Source organism: Trachinotus anak, unplaced genomic scaffold, assembly GCF_046630095.1.
Source record: "Trachinotus anak isolate AG129_WGS33_773 ecotype Australia unplaced genomic scaffold, CSIRO_AGI_Tana_v1 ptg000007l, whole genome shotgun sequence".
Taxonomy (NCBI): domain Eukaryota; kingdom Metazoa; phylum Chordata; class Actinopteri; order Carangiformes; family Carangidae; genus Trachinotus; species Trachinotus anak.
In genome coordinates this window covers 9,264,187-9,279,839 of record NW_027273858.1, presented here as the reverse complement: position 1 = coordinate 9,279,839, position 15,653 = coordinate 9,264,187, and the positions used below count along the sequence as shown (strand labels likewise).

Here is a 15,653-nt window from a genome sequence, read left to right as displayed (position 1 = left end):
GTTTAACACTCCAAATCTCCTCTAATCTGCTTCAGACCGTGTGTGTGATGAGATTTTATTGATAGTGGCCTGGTAACATCAGCCAACAACCCAAAAAGCTATCATCAAATTTAGATTCAGCTGCTGCTAAATTCTGACTGATGCATGGAGATATACAACGTCATCTTTTTTTTTTTTTTTTTCTTTTTTTTTTTCCACGGCTGAACCCCACCCATTTCAAACCAGAGAGAAAAAAAACACACACTAATCTCTCAGAAATCTCTCATGTGAAATAGCTGACGCTGTTCTCTAAATTCACAAGCACCTCTTGTTTTTACATTAGATGCGTCTGATGTGATGAAAGCACACATGTTAGCATGCAGCGGCTGTGTAGGTCACAAAGACTGTCCCTGCTTCCCAAAACTAGAGGAGTTAGAGCAACAGACAGAGAGCAAGCCGGCCTGGATGTCCTCTCCAGCAGCGCAGATGCCACTAAATAAAATATTTCATAATCCTGCCCAAATCCTCTAATCACCATGACAACAGGCAGCAGGGAGCCAGAGAGTGGTGATGTATGGACCCCCCCTCCTCCTCTTCTCCTTTTTCATTTCCCTCTTTTTTCCCTCTTTTTGGGGGGAATTTGGGTCCGCGCTGTCAGATTTCTTCCTCAGTGTTACTCTGTTTTCCTATCACCTAAAGAAAACGTTACATTGATTTTAGAGAGAGGAAGTTAATCAGTGCACCCTGTCGGCATCCGTTGGTCTTTTAGTCAGTCAAGTCAGAATCTCAGATTTATAGTTAATAGCGGTTCTTGCTGCTTTTCCTCCTGAAGGGCCACCGCATCACAACAGAGCCACAAACTCACTTAGAGAGGACAAATCATATTCTTCGTATGGGTTTACAATCTGAATCTATAATTCTGCTGCTAATAACGTTTAAATTGAATTATTGGCGACCAGCTGATTGTCTTCAGTGTCGGAACGAGGCTAGTTCTGTTAAGTGTGTGATGGGCTAAACTGTACAGAGGGTGCAGGCACGCACACACACGCACAGGAGCACACACTGAAGGCCTGCTGGCTTCTGTACAGTGATAGGATAATGGAGGTGATGACCTCATGGGGTGAAAGGACCTGTTGCCTGGTAACAGTGTGGATAACAGTGAAAGAGGGGTAGTCATATCACCAGCATTGTGTATCTGTGAGTGTGTGTGTGTGTGTGTGTGTGTGTGTGTGTGTGTGTGTGTGTGTGTGTGTGTGTGTGTGTGTGTGTGTGAGTGTGAGTGTGTTTGCGTGCGTGATATCGACCAGTGTTGCCATGTAAGGGAGATGATGATAGTGCTTTAAAGAAGAGAGCGGCTCAGTCCAGTTCAAGAGTATCGATTCCCCTCAGGTGTGTGTGTGTGTGTGTGTCTGCCACAGATTTAGCCTATCACACAGGCAAAACACACACTCCTCGTCTGTATAAACACTTTCTGCTGTGGGATGCATTTCCTACATCTTACTGATTCTTCTGCAGCTCACTGTGTGTGCCAGACATAAATAATTAACTCCCTCGCCCCTGTGTCTCTGTGTCTCTCTGCAGGTATTCGGCCCCAGATTATGAATGGGCCTATGCACCCGCGCCCTCTGGTGGCGCTGCTGGATGGGCGCGACTGCACCGTGGAGATGCCCATCCTCAAAGACCTGGCCACTGTGGCTTTCTGTGATGCCCAGTCCACACAGGAGATACATGAAAAGGTACAAAAATCAAATGTAACTTGTTTAGGAAATGCAGCAGCTTCACTTCTCACTTTCAGACAACAACAGGATTTCATTAGCCCCATTTTATTTGACAGCTTTACATTAGCTACATCAGTGTCACCTGCACCTCTACAAACCTTGTCCGAAATCTTGAGGGTTTGACATGAGGGCTCCTTATTTATACTCTCATTTTAACAGCTTTTGTTTCTGTACTTAATTGCTGCTTGTCAATTTGTTGTGAGTTTTGTATTTCCTTTTTGGTTTCTTCAGGCAATCTGGATCTTATAGACATTAAGTCCAGAGTGGATAATAAAAAGAGGAAAAAACTGTTAAAACAACGTGTCAAGTGCTGGATCAGTAACAAACAACTTCACAGTCTTGACAATATATTTGAATTATTTATTATTTTCCTACGGTCATACTGTTGTAATTTCTGTCTCGATGTTGTAGTTTAAAAAAAAATAAAAAATTGAGTTTGGATTTATTCTTGACCTCATGTATCTATGATAAAATATTCTACACTCAAAGTTTATTTACAAGCTTGTTTCAGCAGTTTTTAGTGGTATCATAATAATTATTATTAACATAGCACATTTCAAAAACAAGTCACACAGTATAGGCATAAAATAAAGAAACTGCATAGATTGGGTAGAATAAAATAAGTAAAAAACACTGAAATTAAGTTTAAACTGCAAATGCAATAAAAGTGTGGAGACACAGAATTAGAAATAAAACACTAACAATTTAAGAAAGGTCAAGTCCAAAATAATGTTATTCGCCAATCTGAATTATATGCAACCCTTTTTTCTATTTCTCCCTCAGTGTTAACTATAACTTATGAGACATAGTTTTTATAACATACAATATATATTTGAAAAATGGTTTGCCCAAAAATATTTTCTGTAGTGACACCATCAAACTGTGCTGCTGGTTATGACACTGTTAGTAGTGGCAGTTATCGGCAGCTACACACAAGCGGGAGCAGACCCACACTGTGGTAGTCACACATGAACTTTGAATGGGATTCTTGAATAATTTGCCTTCAGCTGAGCACAGAAGAATCATCCCTTTCCTCTCGCTGTGTCCCCTCCTCTGTAATGTTTTAATAATATTTCAGCCCACTGGCTTGTTCCACTCTCCCAGTTCAGCCATAATGGTTTCATCACTGACTCTAATCCCACTGGGTGCTGAAGTGCTGCTTTGTTAAATAAGGAGGAGGAGGAGGCTGGTAATAGAAATGCAGTATAATTGTTCTGAGCCAGAGTGGGTGAAACATTTGTCTTATTTTACTGTCTATGCACTGGAGCAATTTTACGATCCAAGCTGCAGGATTTGTGTCTTTGCACTCAAAAAGAGAATCGGAAGAGTTTCGGTTGATGTTATATCAATGTACTAAATTACCAAAACCTTCAGTGTTTCTCATTTACCATGAAAAAGTAGTCAGTTTTATTTTTATGCCAATCTAATGATATGAATTTAAAGGTTAAATGGAAAATAAATACTTCATTTTGGTCTTTTTCTTAATATTACGTCAGTATTGTCCTTGCTCCCCCAGTTCACATACACACACACGCACACAAAGAAGCAATTTCTGTCCAGTAAGATGTTCCTTTAGTGAATACATTATACACACAGAGGACCCATCTGGGAGTATAGTTGTTGGCAGTGTTCCCACGACTATAACTGCACAGCAGAGGGTACAGATGGGGCACTCTACACACACACATGCACACACACACAGACACTGACTAATAACCTCACTGCTAGTCTCAGTAGTGAAGCACTGTTCACACACAACTATATAAACAAACTCACACAGCAAGTGAGCGAAACAACAGGACGCTGCTGTCTTTCTGCAGGTGCTGGCTGAAAGTGAGCAGATGCATCGATTAAGGAATCTGTCACTTAAGGAAGCAGTGGAAACTTTAGCCAGCGCTGAACTGAGGACTTTTTGTGGCTGCTGTTGAATACTCATTAAAAGATATTCATTGGAAAGCACTTATAGTGTGTAAGCTACTGTAATAGCATACTGTCCTTGGAAAGACAAAAAAAGGCTGGTGTGGTGTGTTTTTCAAGTGTCTTTGATATCACTGTGTCTGTAATCACAGCTGAAGTGATGATGTGATCCTGTTTTAGTGCAAAGTTAAACTGGTTAACACTTGACCACATCTGAGGATGTAACTGAGAAAATTTCATGTATCTCGCTCATGCAGAAAACACCACATCAGTCAGCATAAGAGAACGTTGGAAGAGAGACGGAGCATGTCAGTGTGTTGAATTGTTTTATTTTTGAAATTTTTTGTCCTTTATTTCATACTTATTTAGTATATGCCTTAACCACACTAAGTCACTCTGTGTTTTGAATAATCTAAAACTTATGAGTAACAGAAAATGGTAATCTATAAAATGATGGTTCTGGACTTAGAAATTAAACATCAGAAATTTCCTGCAAAGTCCATTAGCCTACAATCATAAGAGGTGCAAAATACACAGAGGAAGGGACAGTGCTAACAAGGGTTATATTTTGATTTTAAATTGTCAAATCATTTATTGAATTAGTTGGTCTTTATTTCAAAATTTGAGCATATTCTTAGTGGAATAGTTAGATGAGATGATTGATACTGTTTCTTTGTCTGCACGTTAATAATGAAGCTAGAGCCAGGCGATAATTAACTTAACGTAGCATAAAGGAGCACAGGGGAAAACGGCTAGCATGGCTCACTTTAAAGTGAAATAACAAGCAACCAGCACCTCTAATGCTAGCATGTTGTATCTTTATGCTAGCTTTAGGTAGCCTGGCTCACTCCTAAGCTCAAAAATACACCAACCAACAACTGCAAAGCTAAGTATTTTATAATTATAGTTATATCTCTATGCTACCGAACTCCCTCTTAAAAGACAAGTGAATCTCCATACTCAGGTATTTCTAGTAGGTTTTGTAAATGTGTCATTAGTGTATAACTAGTGTAGGGTATTGCCAGTGTAAATAGATGTATGTGCTTTCTTTGCAAAACTCATAATTCCTTGCTGCAGGTAATAGTCCTGTTCAAAACACTGTGAAGTTGCACTGTGGCATGTCAGCTCAAACTGCAGATGAGCACTTCAACTAATTAGCACTATACAAAACCCATCTGCTCATTTTTTCCACTTCATGTAAACTTGCTCTCAGCTTATATTCCTGTTGCTTTTTCCAGCATCGTCTCTAGCCAAGCCTGCTACTGGCCTGCTTCACTCAAGTAATAAGATTAATGCAGGAGGGCAGCTTTAACCTTGAATTTAGCATCCAGCTCCCACTATGGCTAGTTCCAATAAAAATTCTGTATGAAAATTCATGCTAATCCGGCTCGGTTAGGTTAATTCAGTTAGCGGGTTGTGAATTTAAACCTGTTATTTTAACAGCCGTGGCTCGCAGCAGCTACTTGCTTATGCTTTCTGGGTTCCTCAGCAGCTGTCAGTTTACTTTATGTGGCTGCCTGCATCCACTCTAAGCTTGTTTGCATACAGTCTGCATGAATGGATTGTGACAAAAACCAGCTTTGGCAAGCACTCATAATAAACACACAGACAACCACTCATATTTTAGAGCGCACATAAACAATCCATTTGCATTTAGATGAAGAATAGCAGACATAAACTTAGGTCCAGGAAAATGGGAGGTGGTGAAAGCACTCTTATTCATGTTAGTCGCAACAAGTTGCTCATACATACTGTTATGGGAAAACCATCTGAATATCAATGTGGGGATGATAATGATTGCGAACAATAACGGCATTGTGATCATAGTGAACATGCAGATGAAAATGCTCCATTTCCTTCCATCTCTAACACGGGAAATGATTGTTGAGGAAATACTGATGCAATATAAGAGCAATGACCATCTCTAATGCCCCTCAGGTGCTGAATGAGGCAGTAGGAGCCATGATGTACCACACCATCACCCTGACCAGAGAGGACCTGGAGAAGTTCAAGGCACTGCGCATCATCATCCGCATTGGCAGCGGCTACGACAACATCGACATCAAGGCAGCCGGGGAGCTCGGTGAGGCTGAGGGACAGACGGAGACGAAGGAGGAGGATATATATATATATATATATATATATATATATATATATATATATATATATATATATATATATATATATTAAGTGAGGTCGTTCAGAAGAAGACAGTTATCATGTGCTGAAAATAATGACCAAGGAGGGTCATGTCTGCCCATATGGCTCAATTATTCAGCACTACGTGAGAGGAAATAAAGAATGCATCAACAAAAACTGAAATTATGCATTATGGATAAGGATAGTGCACCTTTGGATTGGGGCCAAACCAAACTATGCTTGCTATATTGACTTGACAACATATGTAACAGGAATTATTACATACTGTAAACAGAATATGTAATGGAACTGATTGCATATGCAGAGCAGATGCTCCTACTGATGAAACTCTCCCCGAGCTTCCCATTTGGCCCCTTTGGCATATGTTTGGTATGAGAGCAGGATTTAGTGTGATATCCTAATTATTGTCATTTGTGCTAATACATTTCACTTTGCTAACATGGATTTTTTTTTTTGAAAGATGTTCTTTTCATGGCCATAATTATCTGTTATCCTCTTATCCTTCACAGTTCAGTTTCATACACACTGTTTTTTTTTTTCTACAAGGTCATAAAAAAAAGAAAATTTCCTGCCAATTATTTTGTGAAATAAAACACTACAGATGAATCTCTCCTCAACACAGCTACAGTAATTATAACCACTATTATAACTATTAAATCTGTGAGGCATTTATGTAACTAGTAATTTCAAGTATCTATCATTGCCATTGTCTTCTCCAGGCATTGCGGTGTGTAATATTCCCTCAGCGGCTGTAGAAGAAACAGCAGACTCAACACTTTGTCACATCCTCAACCTATATCGGCGAAACACCTGGCTGTACCAGGCTCTCCGGGAGGGCACGCGGGTCCAGAGTGTGGAGCAGATCCGGGAGGTGGCGTCGGGGGCAGCCAGGATCCGAGGAGAGACACTCGGCCTCATCGGCTTTGGTGAGCCTCCTCCTTTGGGGTTTTACTGCAGGAGGTGATGCCACGTAACATGACTGAAACTGCAGCAGGTCAAATCAGCGATGTTCATATGACAACATACTGTATGTGGGAGTGTTTGTGCTTGAGGGAGATGTTCAGAATGAATGTCCAAACCTGACCTGGTCATTATTTTGTTTTACTCAGAGGAAAGTGGGCGAGTGGGCAGTCATCCGCAGGCAGTGGATTGTTCTTCTTTTTTTTTTTTCGGCTGACAGCAACTGTAGTTAGTCAGTAACTTTATGACTACTACTGTGTCCAGCAGGATCTCACTCAAACACTAGAAAAAGGTTTTAGCCTCTATGAGATAATAAAATTTATCTTGAAATCATCCATTTTCACATTGTGAGATGAGATGTTTTTTCCATGTAGCTTCATTTTTGCAAAGGAGTTTTTTTTAGTTCTAGTTAGATCATTAGATGTCCTTTTTTTCAGTTAGGAGTGGTAATTATCCTGTTGTTGTGTTTATTGTGTTTCCAGGTTGTCTCTGTTTACTTGACCCATTTGGTGGTACCCATTAAGGATGCAAAATTATTATTTTCATATTAACTCATCAGTCTATAATTTTAGAGTCTACAGCCATGCTAGCAGCTCTGTGAAGCTGGCACAGCAGTGCTTTGAGCTAAATGCTAACAAGCTCACCATGACAACATGATGTTTGGCAGGTATAGGCTAATGTTTACTATGATGAAAAGTTAGCCTAGCAAGCAATGGCTAATTAGCACTAAACACAAAATATGGTGCGGCATTAGATACATTAAGATTTTAATCTGACGATGATGATGCTAGTGAAATGATGATGTTAGCAAATCACCAAAGGGATTATAATTCATCTGGAGGGGGACATAAATGTCCAAATTTAATTTCATGCAAAACCAAAAATCAATCAATATCAGTATTGTTGTGATTTTTTTTCTGTCAAGCAGTTATTCCTTTTGGTGCTGGTACTCATACACACAAAAGTTCCTTAAAGTGCTGAACGCATTGTCAAAGACTGAGTATAAAAACTCAGCAACTAGAATCTGAATCATCTCTTACTTTCTTTCCATCGCATGCCACCCTCAGGTCGCTCAGGACAGGCGGTGGCGATGCGGGCCAAGGCATTTGGCTTCAACGTGATCTTCTACGACCCCTACCTCCAGGACGGCTTGGAGCGTTCGCTGGGCGTTCAGAGAGTCTACACGCTCCAGGACCTGCTCTACCAGAGTGACTGCGTCTCCCTGCACTGCAACCTGAACGAACACAACCACCACCTCATCAACGACTTCACCATCAAACAGGTCGGGTTGGCTTCAACTGCCGAGGAAGCTCCAGAAAATGAATTGTTTATCTTTCTAAAATGAGCCTCAGGTGGTGGAAAATAGAAGAAACTGATTTTACTGTCTCACATTAAACACATGACATGGTCTGAGAAGCTGACAGAGCCTCATCAAAAACTGATAAGCCTCGATTTGTCAGAAGCTGTCTCTCATTACCCTCCAAAACAGGCTGCACATTCTCTTTTCTAAGCTAATGATTCTCTGAGGTTGGTAGAACAGCTTTAACCCAGCAAACTGGCAACTGACTTGGCCGGCCACTGGCATCCTGTGGCTGTCAGTGCTCCTTTGTTAGTAACTTCCAATTATAGGCTGTTTGAACAATCTTTAAAATGAATGGTAAGACACTCGGAACAAGTACATGCAAAGAAACACATGTTTGGAGAATCTGTTTGGATCCAGAATAAATAGGATATTAGGTAGATATTAGAATAGATATTTGGTGGATGGTGGTTTATTGTCTGTATTGTGGTGGGCAGTTGTCTGTTCTTCTTTACAGCTTCTGTTTCTTGACACCTCTCAGTCAGAGTGACCCAAACATTGCCAAAGTATGTGTCCAAAATGCCTTCTTGTTGTATGTTCTGTACTGAAAATGAGCCAGAAATGCTGAGTTTTGCATTATAAACCCTTTAACCACTAGCTTCGCATGGAGTAAATGTTTACATTTCCCCTGCAAGACAGTCCAACATACTGTATTTTGATATAGCACACATTGCACATTCTGAGCAGCACACCACACCTACTGTGAGCTGCCAGCAAAGCCGTCAGTGACAAACCAAAGAATGCCACCGACCAGCCAAGTCACAGTTGCCAGCTGAGTGGGCTGCCAGTTCAGGCATGCAAGTTAACCAGCCTCGGTGAATCAGCAGCTAAGCTAACCATGGCGTGCACAGCCCTCAAAATGTAATGGCTTATGATTTGGAGATCAGCATTTTTGTCTGCAAATGGGAGGTGAGTCCCCGTAATGAGCGTGTTTTGTCCCTCTGACATGAGAAGAACTAGAAACAGTAACTGCACAACCTCCTCTCGTGGTCACTGCTGCCACCTGGAGGACATAAACTGAAATGCGGGATGTGTTAACCAAATACACAGCTGCTGAAACTGACAGCTGCTTCAAAGCTGAATGTTTTCACTACTTGTGTTATTAGCTTCAATCTACAAAGTTCATCTTCATCATCTCTTACATGCTACTTTCTGTCAGACCCTGAAGAAGAGCTTGTGTGAAGATGAAGGGATTAGTGTCATTGAAATGTCTCCCTTTGTTTAAAAGCTTTGTGTTATCTTGTTTTTCGTTATTTAAAAAATCATTTATTTCCCCATGTGTTGGGTTTTTAAAAGAAATCTTCCCACGCAGCACCAAGCCAGTGACAGCACCCCTGGGTGTGCAATCCCAAAGCATGGTGAAATGTTTATTGCTGAAATTATTATTAAGAGAATAAAAATGTATCTTCTGTGTGTGTGTGTGTGTGTGTGTGTGCGTGTGTGTGTGTAGATGCGTCAAGGTGCTTTCCTGGTCAACTCGGCACGGGGAGGTCTAGTGGATGAGAAAGCTTTGGCTCAGGCCCTGAAAGAAGGCAGGATACGTGGAGCCGCCTTGGACGTCCACGAGTCAGAGCCTTTCAGGTGTTTATGATCACACCCACATCTTCATTCACTCATTCATTCCGCTCACTGTTTAAACATTGTCTGACTCAAATATGTACACATGAACAATCATAATTGTATTAATAATTGTTAAACCCTCTGTTTTCACCTCGTGCGCCTTTCATTTTGTTTTTGGTTTCCTTCTTTCATTTGCTGTTGCACAGTTTTTCCCAGGGCCCTTTGAAAGACGCCCCCAACTTGATCTGCACACCCCACACCGCCTGGTACAGCGAGCAGGCGTCACTGGAGATGAGAGAGGCCGCTGCCACAGAAATACGCAGAGCCATCACTGGTATGGAGACGTCTTTGAAAGCATGCATTCGCGCACTTATCGATTTTTGGTTTCTCATCTCAATGATCTTCAATCTCCCCCCGAAACAGGCCGTATTCCCGACAGCCTCCGAAACTGCGTCAACAAAGAGTTCTTTGTCACCACGGCACCCTGGGGAGTGATGGAGCAGCAGCAGCCTCAAGTTCACCCTGAGATCAACGGTGCTGCCTACAGGTAGGAGGCGGATTTATGTGAACCGGCCGGCAACTCACATCACACAGAGATCACCTGTGCAACACCTGCAGTAAATGAGGCTTAACACCTGGGGGAGGGGTAGTCTAGATGTTCATATGTATGTTTGTCACAATTCTGACTTTCTTTTCCTGATTATTAGGATCGGTCCTAGTTTTTGTGGCGTATTTATACATAGAACTTGGCCCGAATGAATTTATCCCTTGGTTTCTCAGTCTCTATATTGTCTCAACCAGACTGAACTGCTTCTCTCACACAGCCGAGTGAACCAAACCATGGTACAGGCCATAGCAACGGGGGGAATGCAGGACAAATTATATACCTAATTCTCAACCAGGTAAATGAATACTACCACTGCTGGCCCACAGGCCAGGGCAAATGAAAAACATCATTAATAAAATCAAATCCCATTGAAATCTGTAGCCTTTTTCTGCTTCACACTCATGTCCTGTAACTGTACCCACACTACCCAGCATCTCATCAATGCCCCAAACCCCCCCACCACCACCACCCTGAAACAGAAACTGAGACACAGCACAGCATCATAAAGAAGGACTGTTATGCTGCTTATGACACACTAGACCAATTCAGCTAGTTCAGTTGTTTGAAGTGTGAGGATCTAAATAGTGCAATGACTGAATTTTTTGTGTATGTGACGGGGAAAGATGGGATAAGGGCCTCACATCGTAGTTTACTGAGGAAAATCTTAAACTGTTGTAAAACCCTTGTCAACAAACCTGGGATATTATCAGTTGTTTTATTTGCAGTGAGAGTTTCCCTCCACACTTTCACCCTTTAGCACCCTGTAATAAAGGATCAATTCACCCACATTATGAAAAATACTTTTCTCACCCACTGAGGACACTATTTCCAGGAAGATATGTTTATGATGTTTATATGATTAATCGTATTTTCTCAAGTCCATGAAACAAACACAAATCCATTGACCTCCATTGTATGAGGTTGACAGCAGAGATCTCAGAGAAGGGTATCTTATAAATACCATAGAAGAGGAAAGTGAGAAATAATGTTTTTCTTTGTTTGTTTTTGTTTTTTTTAATCTGGGTGAATGACCCTTTGAAGTCCTCCCCTACACCACACTAGGACCCCTAACATTCTCATTTATTGCTTCCATGCTGCAGTGCTCCTTGCAAATCCTTTAACCTTGTAGCATTTGTATATATTTTGTTTCACACAGGTGATGTTGTTTAGTAAGTCCATTAAAACTAAGATCTTTTGACCTTTAATGTTTATTTGTATCCCCAAAAGTACATCGTGGTATGAAATCAATTTAAAATACACAATTTTTCATTTTTCATGTGTTGATTCTGTATTTCTTAAACTCAGTTTTAACTAGCTGTTACCTTGAAATCCTCTTCACACAGTCATGATCAGGAGCAACAAATATTAGCTTCAGCTGTATAAATGGTGATCATCCACTGAGCAGCAGCAGACTTTTTTCTGGATTTGTCATTTTGCACAGTAAACAGTAACTTTCAGCTGAACAGTTTTCCTTTGCTCTTTGTCATGTCTGCTGATCACCTCCTGTCCGTCCCCAGATTCCCTCCAGGTGTGGTGGGCGTCGCCCCCGGTGGGATTCCTGGACCTATGGAGGGGTTGGTGCCCGGGGGTGTTCCCATCACCCATACCTTGCCCCCTGGTACCCATCCGTCACAGGCCACCTCCCCCAACCAACCCTCCAAACATGGCGACCCCATGAGAGAGCACATGACTGAGCCGTAGGACTGCTGCTGCAACTGAGCAGGGGGCCAAAAAAAAAAAACCCCAGCAACCTACCAACTCAACCATCCAACTGTACGCTTGACTTCAGCCATCTGAACCTACCAGCAGACTGCCTGCCGGGCAACGTTTCACACTTTTTCTTTTTTGTATGAAACCACTAAGCCCAAGTGAGGACAGTGGATGTTAACACACACATGAGCTGCCACACTGAGATGGGACCGAGCATCAAACTCATGCGCCGAAGATCCGAAACCTCTCCTCCCTTCATATCTGTTCCTGTTCCTCGTTGATTTAAGTGATCCTTTTGTTTTCATCTTTACTTTTGAGTATATTTTAGGGAGATTCCTCCTGACGTCTGGGACACGTTGACACTACCACGTGCAGGATGGAAATCTGACTCAACCTCCCTGGTTTAAAGGAAGAGCCTCTGGTTTAAGAGGACAGAGACTTCATCAAGCCTCCTTTTCCCCCTCCTTCCTCCACAAGGTCAAACATGTCTTGTGTTATTTTGTTTTCTGTTTTTTTTTACATCCTATATTCTGTGTTTCTGTTGCAAGTGAATATCTGTTTTTCTGTTCTTCAGTGTGTGAAAATGAATGGATTTACAGTTACACATATGTTATAGCAGACAAGAAAAGTCAGCTGATGTCAACAGCAGCATCTGCTGTCTCCATCAGAAATCTGGACTCTCGCATCTTTGCTCTTTCCTGATCGTCGTGGCTGGTGGCCCCTGAATGTAGAGCCAAGATGTGGGGCAGTAGATGATGTGGTTTCAGTTCCAGGAAGGGTATTTCGGCCTATGAGGTAAAAACCAAAAAAGGGAACAAAAAAGGAGAAAAAAACAGACTGCCATTGGTGGTTCGATATTATATGTTGAGTGTGTCACCTCAGTTGTATAGTGCTGTCGTAACTTTTCCAACTCTGCTGAACTGAGGTACCCACAATATTTGGTTATTGTCATGAACAGTGTCCCAAATATTATCTGTTTGCATCCAAAGGACCTGCAGTACTTTGCAGCACCAGCTAGCCAGGTAGGAAAAACAGTACATTTCTTTCTGACTCAGGAAAAAAATAATGAACCTTCAAATCTGTCCAAATCTGAAGGGAAAACAAAAGAAAACAAGTCTGGATTATGGCTTTTCATGTCTCCATCTCTTTCTCCATTGTGGTATTTTTTTATATATCAAATGTATGTTTTTTGATGTTCAAGGTTTTCAGTCCTGTTAGATTTGTATTGCCTTGTTAAATGTTCTTATAACCATAGTCTTATGTGACCGACCCCACCCTCTCCTCCTTATAGTTTCTTCTTGTTTGTTTTTCTGCTCTAATGAAAACCAGCTGTGGCTCCCAGAGGCTCTGTGCCCTCTGTGAACAACAGCAGCCACATCCATCCCTTTAGCTCCATGATAATAGCAAGAGACGGCTGCTAGCAGATTGTTTGGTTTTTAGTGTGAGTATTTGTATTTGTTTCTTGTACAAGGTGAACATATAGTATACAGTGCAGCTGGAAACAATAAATAAAACTTGCTGTTCTGATTGATGATTGGCTCTGTGGGATTTTGCTCTTCCTGGACTCTGTTTACAGTTATTTAAAAGAAATCTTTTTTTTTTTTTTTAAACCCATAAAAAATTTAACAGTACTTTTGTCACTCCTATTATTATTTGTTTTATTTCTATTAAATAATCATGCTCAAATTTTTGGAATTACAATTCCCATAATGTGGGTTCCTTGAGTTATGCTGTAAACTACAGGAGCCCTGATTTTTAGCTAATATTTGTTTATGTTTTGGTAGTTTGGCATCATTAAAACTATGCCGAATAAGCTATTAGCAGTTCCTGTTTGTAGTGTCTCAATGGATGTACAGACAGCTATCACTGGATTACTTTGATGCTGAAGAAAACTTAAAAATGTATTAATCCTCAAGCCAGTTCAGGAGTGACAAGGACCATCTTTTTTCCATGATTTCTATGTGGATTCATGGTCATTCATTCAGGGTGGACTTCATAGATATCCTCAGAAAGTGTAAGTCACAGAGAATCTAAAAATGTGTGTATCATGTCTGGGTGTTCAGATTTAGCATGACGTTGAGAGGAGTTGGTGAACAATTTTTGCTGGAAACTGCAGCAATCAACTCTTAAATCCGCACTACTTAGCATCTATAAGCAGTATGGCTAAAATCAATATTTTTTTTAGATTAATAGTGGGTCAATTGTATGTTAAAAGGGAAACTCCACCATGAATAACGATTATCTGACTCTATAGCTCTTCTCGCCAGTTCTATGGATCTTTACAGTTTCTTTCACTGTTTTGGTTCACTCTCACTTCTCTTATAGGAATCCAGTTGAGTGGCTCCTTAGCTGCTGGATGTGTTCATACAGGCAACTGTTTGTCAGCATATCGAATCTTTCATATTCTGTTTACAGCTCGTGTCTGCTGCCATCAAGTGGCCAAAAAATCAGTTATTGCAGGTAACATGATAAACTGTTCAGGAGCGCAGTGCATTCACAAAAGAAAACAAGGTTATCTTATTCTTATGACTTCTGTAGCTCATAATTATGACTCACTATTTCATAATTAATTAGAAAAGATTTCATAATCACAAGAAAAGATTATTAAAAGCAAGTGTTCAATAAAGTGTTTTGGAAAATGGTACATTAAATGTTAAACTTCTTAATTTGTTCAACAGATCAGAACAAATAAACTTTTACAGGAAATAGGAATTATAATGGTACAATAGTTTAGCTTAAATTTGTTTACATTTTGGGACACTAATTAGGCCAAATTAGCTATTGACAGTTTGATTTCCTTTTTTGCCGTGAACCATTGGATGTACTAAGAACCGTCACTGAATTATTTTATATACATAATTATTTTAAGATATCTTAAAAACCTGATGATTCTCAGGCAAGTTCTGAAGTGCTCCAACTCCTGTCCAATTACACTACATTAGCTCATATTTATGACATAAGGTCTCCATTTTTTTTTTCTTTTATTAATGCAATGTGCTACTGTAATATTGTAAGCAGATATAAGAACACTTAAATTATTTGTTGATGTATTTGTCTACTGTTGTAATCGTCTGTAACTGGTGTATAAACAGTAAATGATTGACTGACAAATACAACACACAAGTATAAAATATGCCTTCATACTTAATATGAAATATGGAGTATTTATTTATTTTACTAATAATATTATCATGTTTGTCACACTTATTAATGAAGTATTTATTTTTTGTAAATACTTTCCCCTCACTCCCTGTGACAACCAAGCAAACTCTATACACCAAGGAAGACCATGAGATGTAGCTGAAAGCTCTGGAAGAAATTGAACAAGTTGACCTTGAGTCAAGAATTTTTTCCTAACTACCTGAGCTGAAATGATTAGTCAATTAATCAATTAGTCAATCAATAGGAAAGTAACTGGCAGCTTGTTTGGTAACTGATTAATCCTTCAGTCATTTTTAATCAAAAACTGTCAAAGCTTCACTGCTTCCAGTTTGACCAGTGTGAATATTTGCTGGTTTTCCTAGTCGTGTGATGGGTATTTGCCAGTGTTTCCTGACATTTTATGGTCCAGACAATTAAGAAAGCAGCCCCTACAAACCTTAGCCCCATTTCCAAGGTCAAG

General features: G+C 40.4%; 1 protein-coding gene across 6 annotated transcripts in view; it reads left to right on the top strand.

Annotated features, from left to right (window-relative positions):
* Window positions 1-13,562, top strand: part of LOC139622764 (C-terminal-binding protein 2-like) — a 62,563-nt gene extending 49,001 nt beyond the window's left edge. For 3 of the 6 annotated variants that reach the window (XM_071480327.1, XM_071480328.1, XM_071480329.1), the window contains 8 exons: window positions 1,561-1,715; window positions 5,613-5,757; window positions 6,554-6,760; window positions 7,862-8,076; window positions 9,605-9,735; window positions 9,921-10,048; window positions 10,138-10,261; window positions 11,839-13,562. In XM_071480327.1, coding sequence (XP_071336428.1) covers window positions 1,561-1,715; window positions 5,613-5,757; window positions 6,554-6,760; window positions 7,862-8,076; window positions 9,605-9,735; window positions 9,921-10,048; window positions 10,138-10,261; window positions 11,839-12,022 — 1,289 coding nt within the window. In that variant the 3' untranslated portion in view covers window positions 12,023-13,562. Of the gene's footprint in view, window positions 1-1,560; window positions 1,716-5,612; window positions 5,758-6,553; window positions 6,761-7,861; window positions 8,077-9,604; window positions 9,736-9,920; window positions 10,049-10,137; window positions 10,262-10,515; window positions 10,617-11,838 lie in introns of all 6 variants that reach the window. The other 3 variants (XM_071480330.1, XM_071480331.1, XR_011691372.1) reach the window with 2 other exon arrangements.
* Window positions 13,563-15,653: the final 2,091 nt, after the last annotated feature.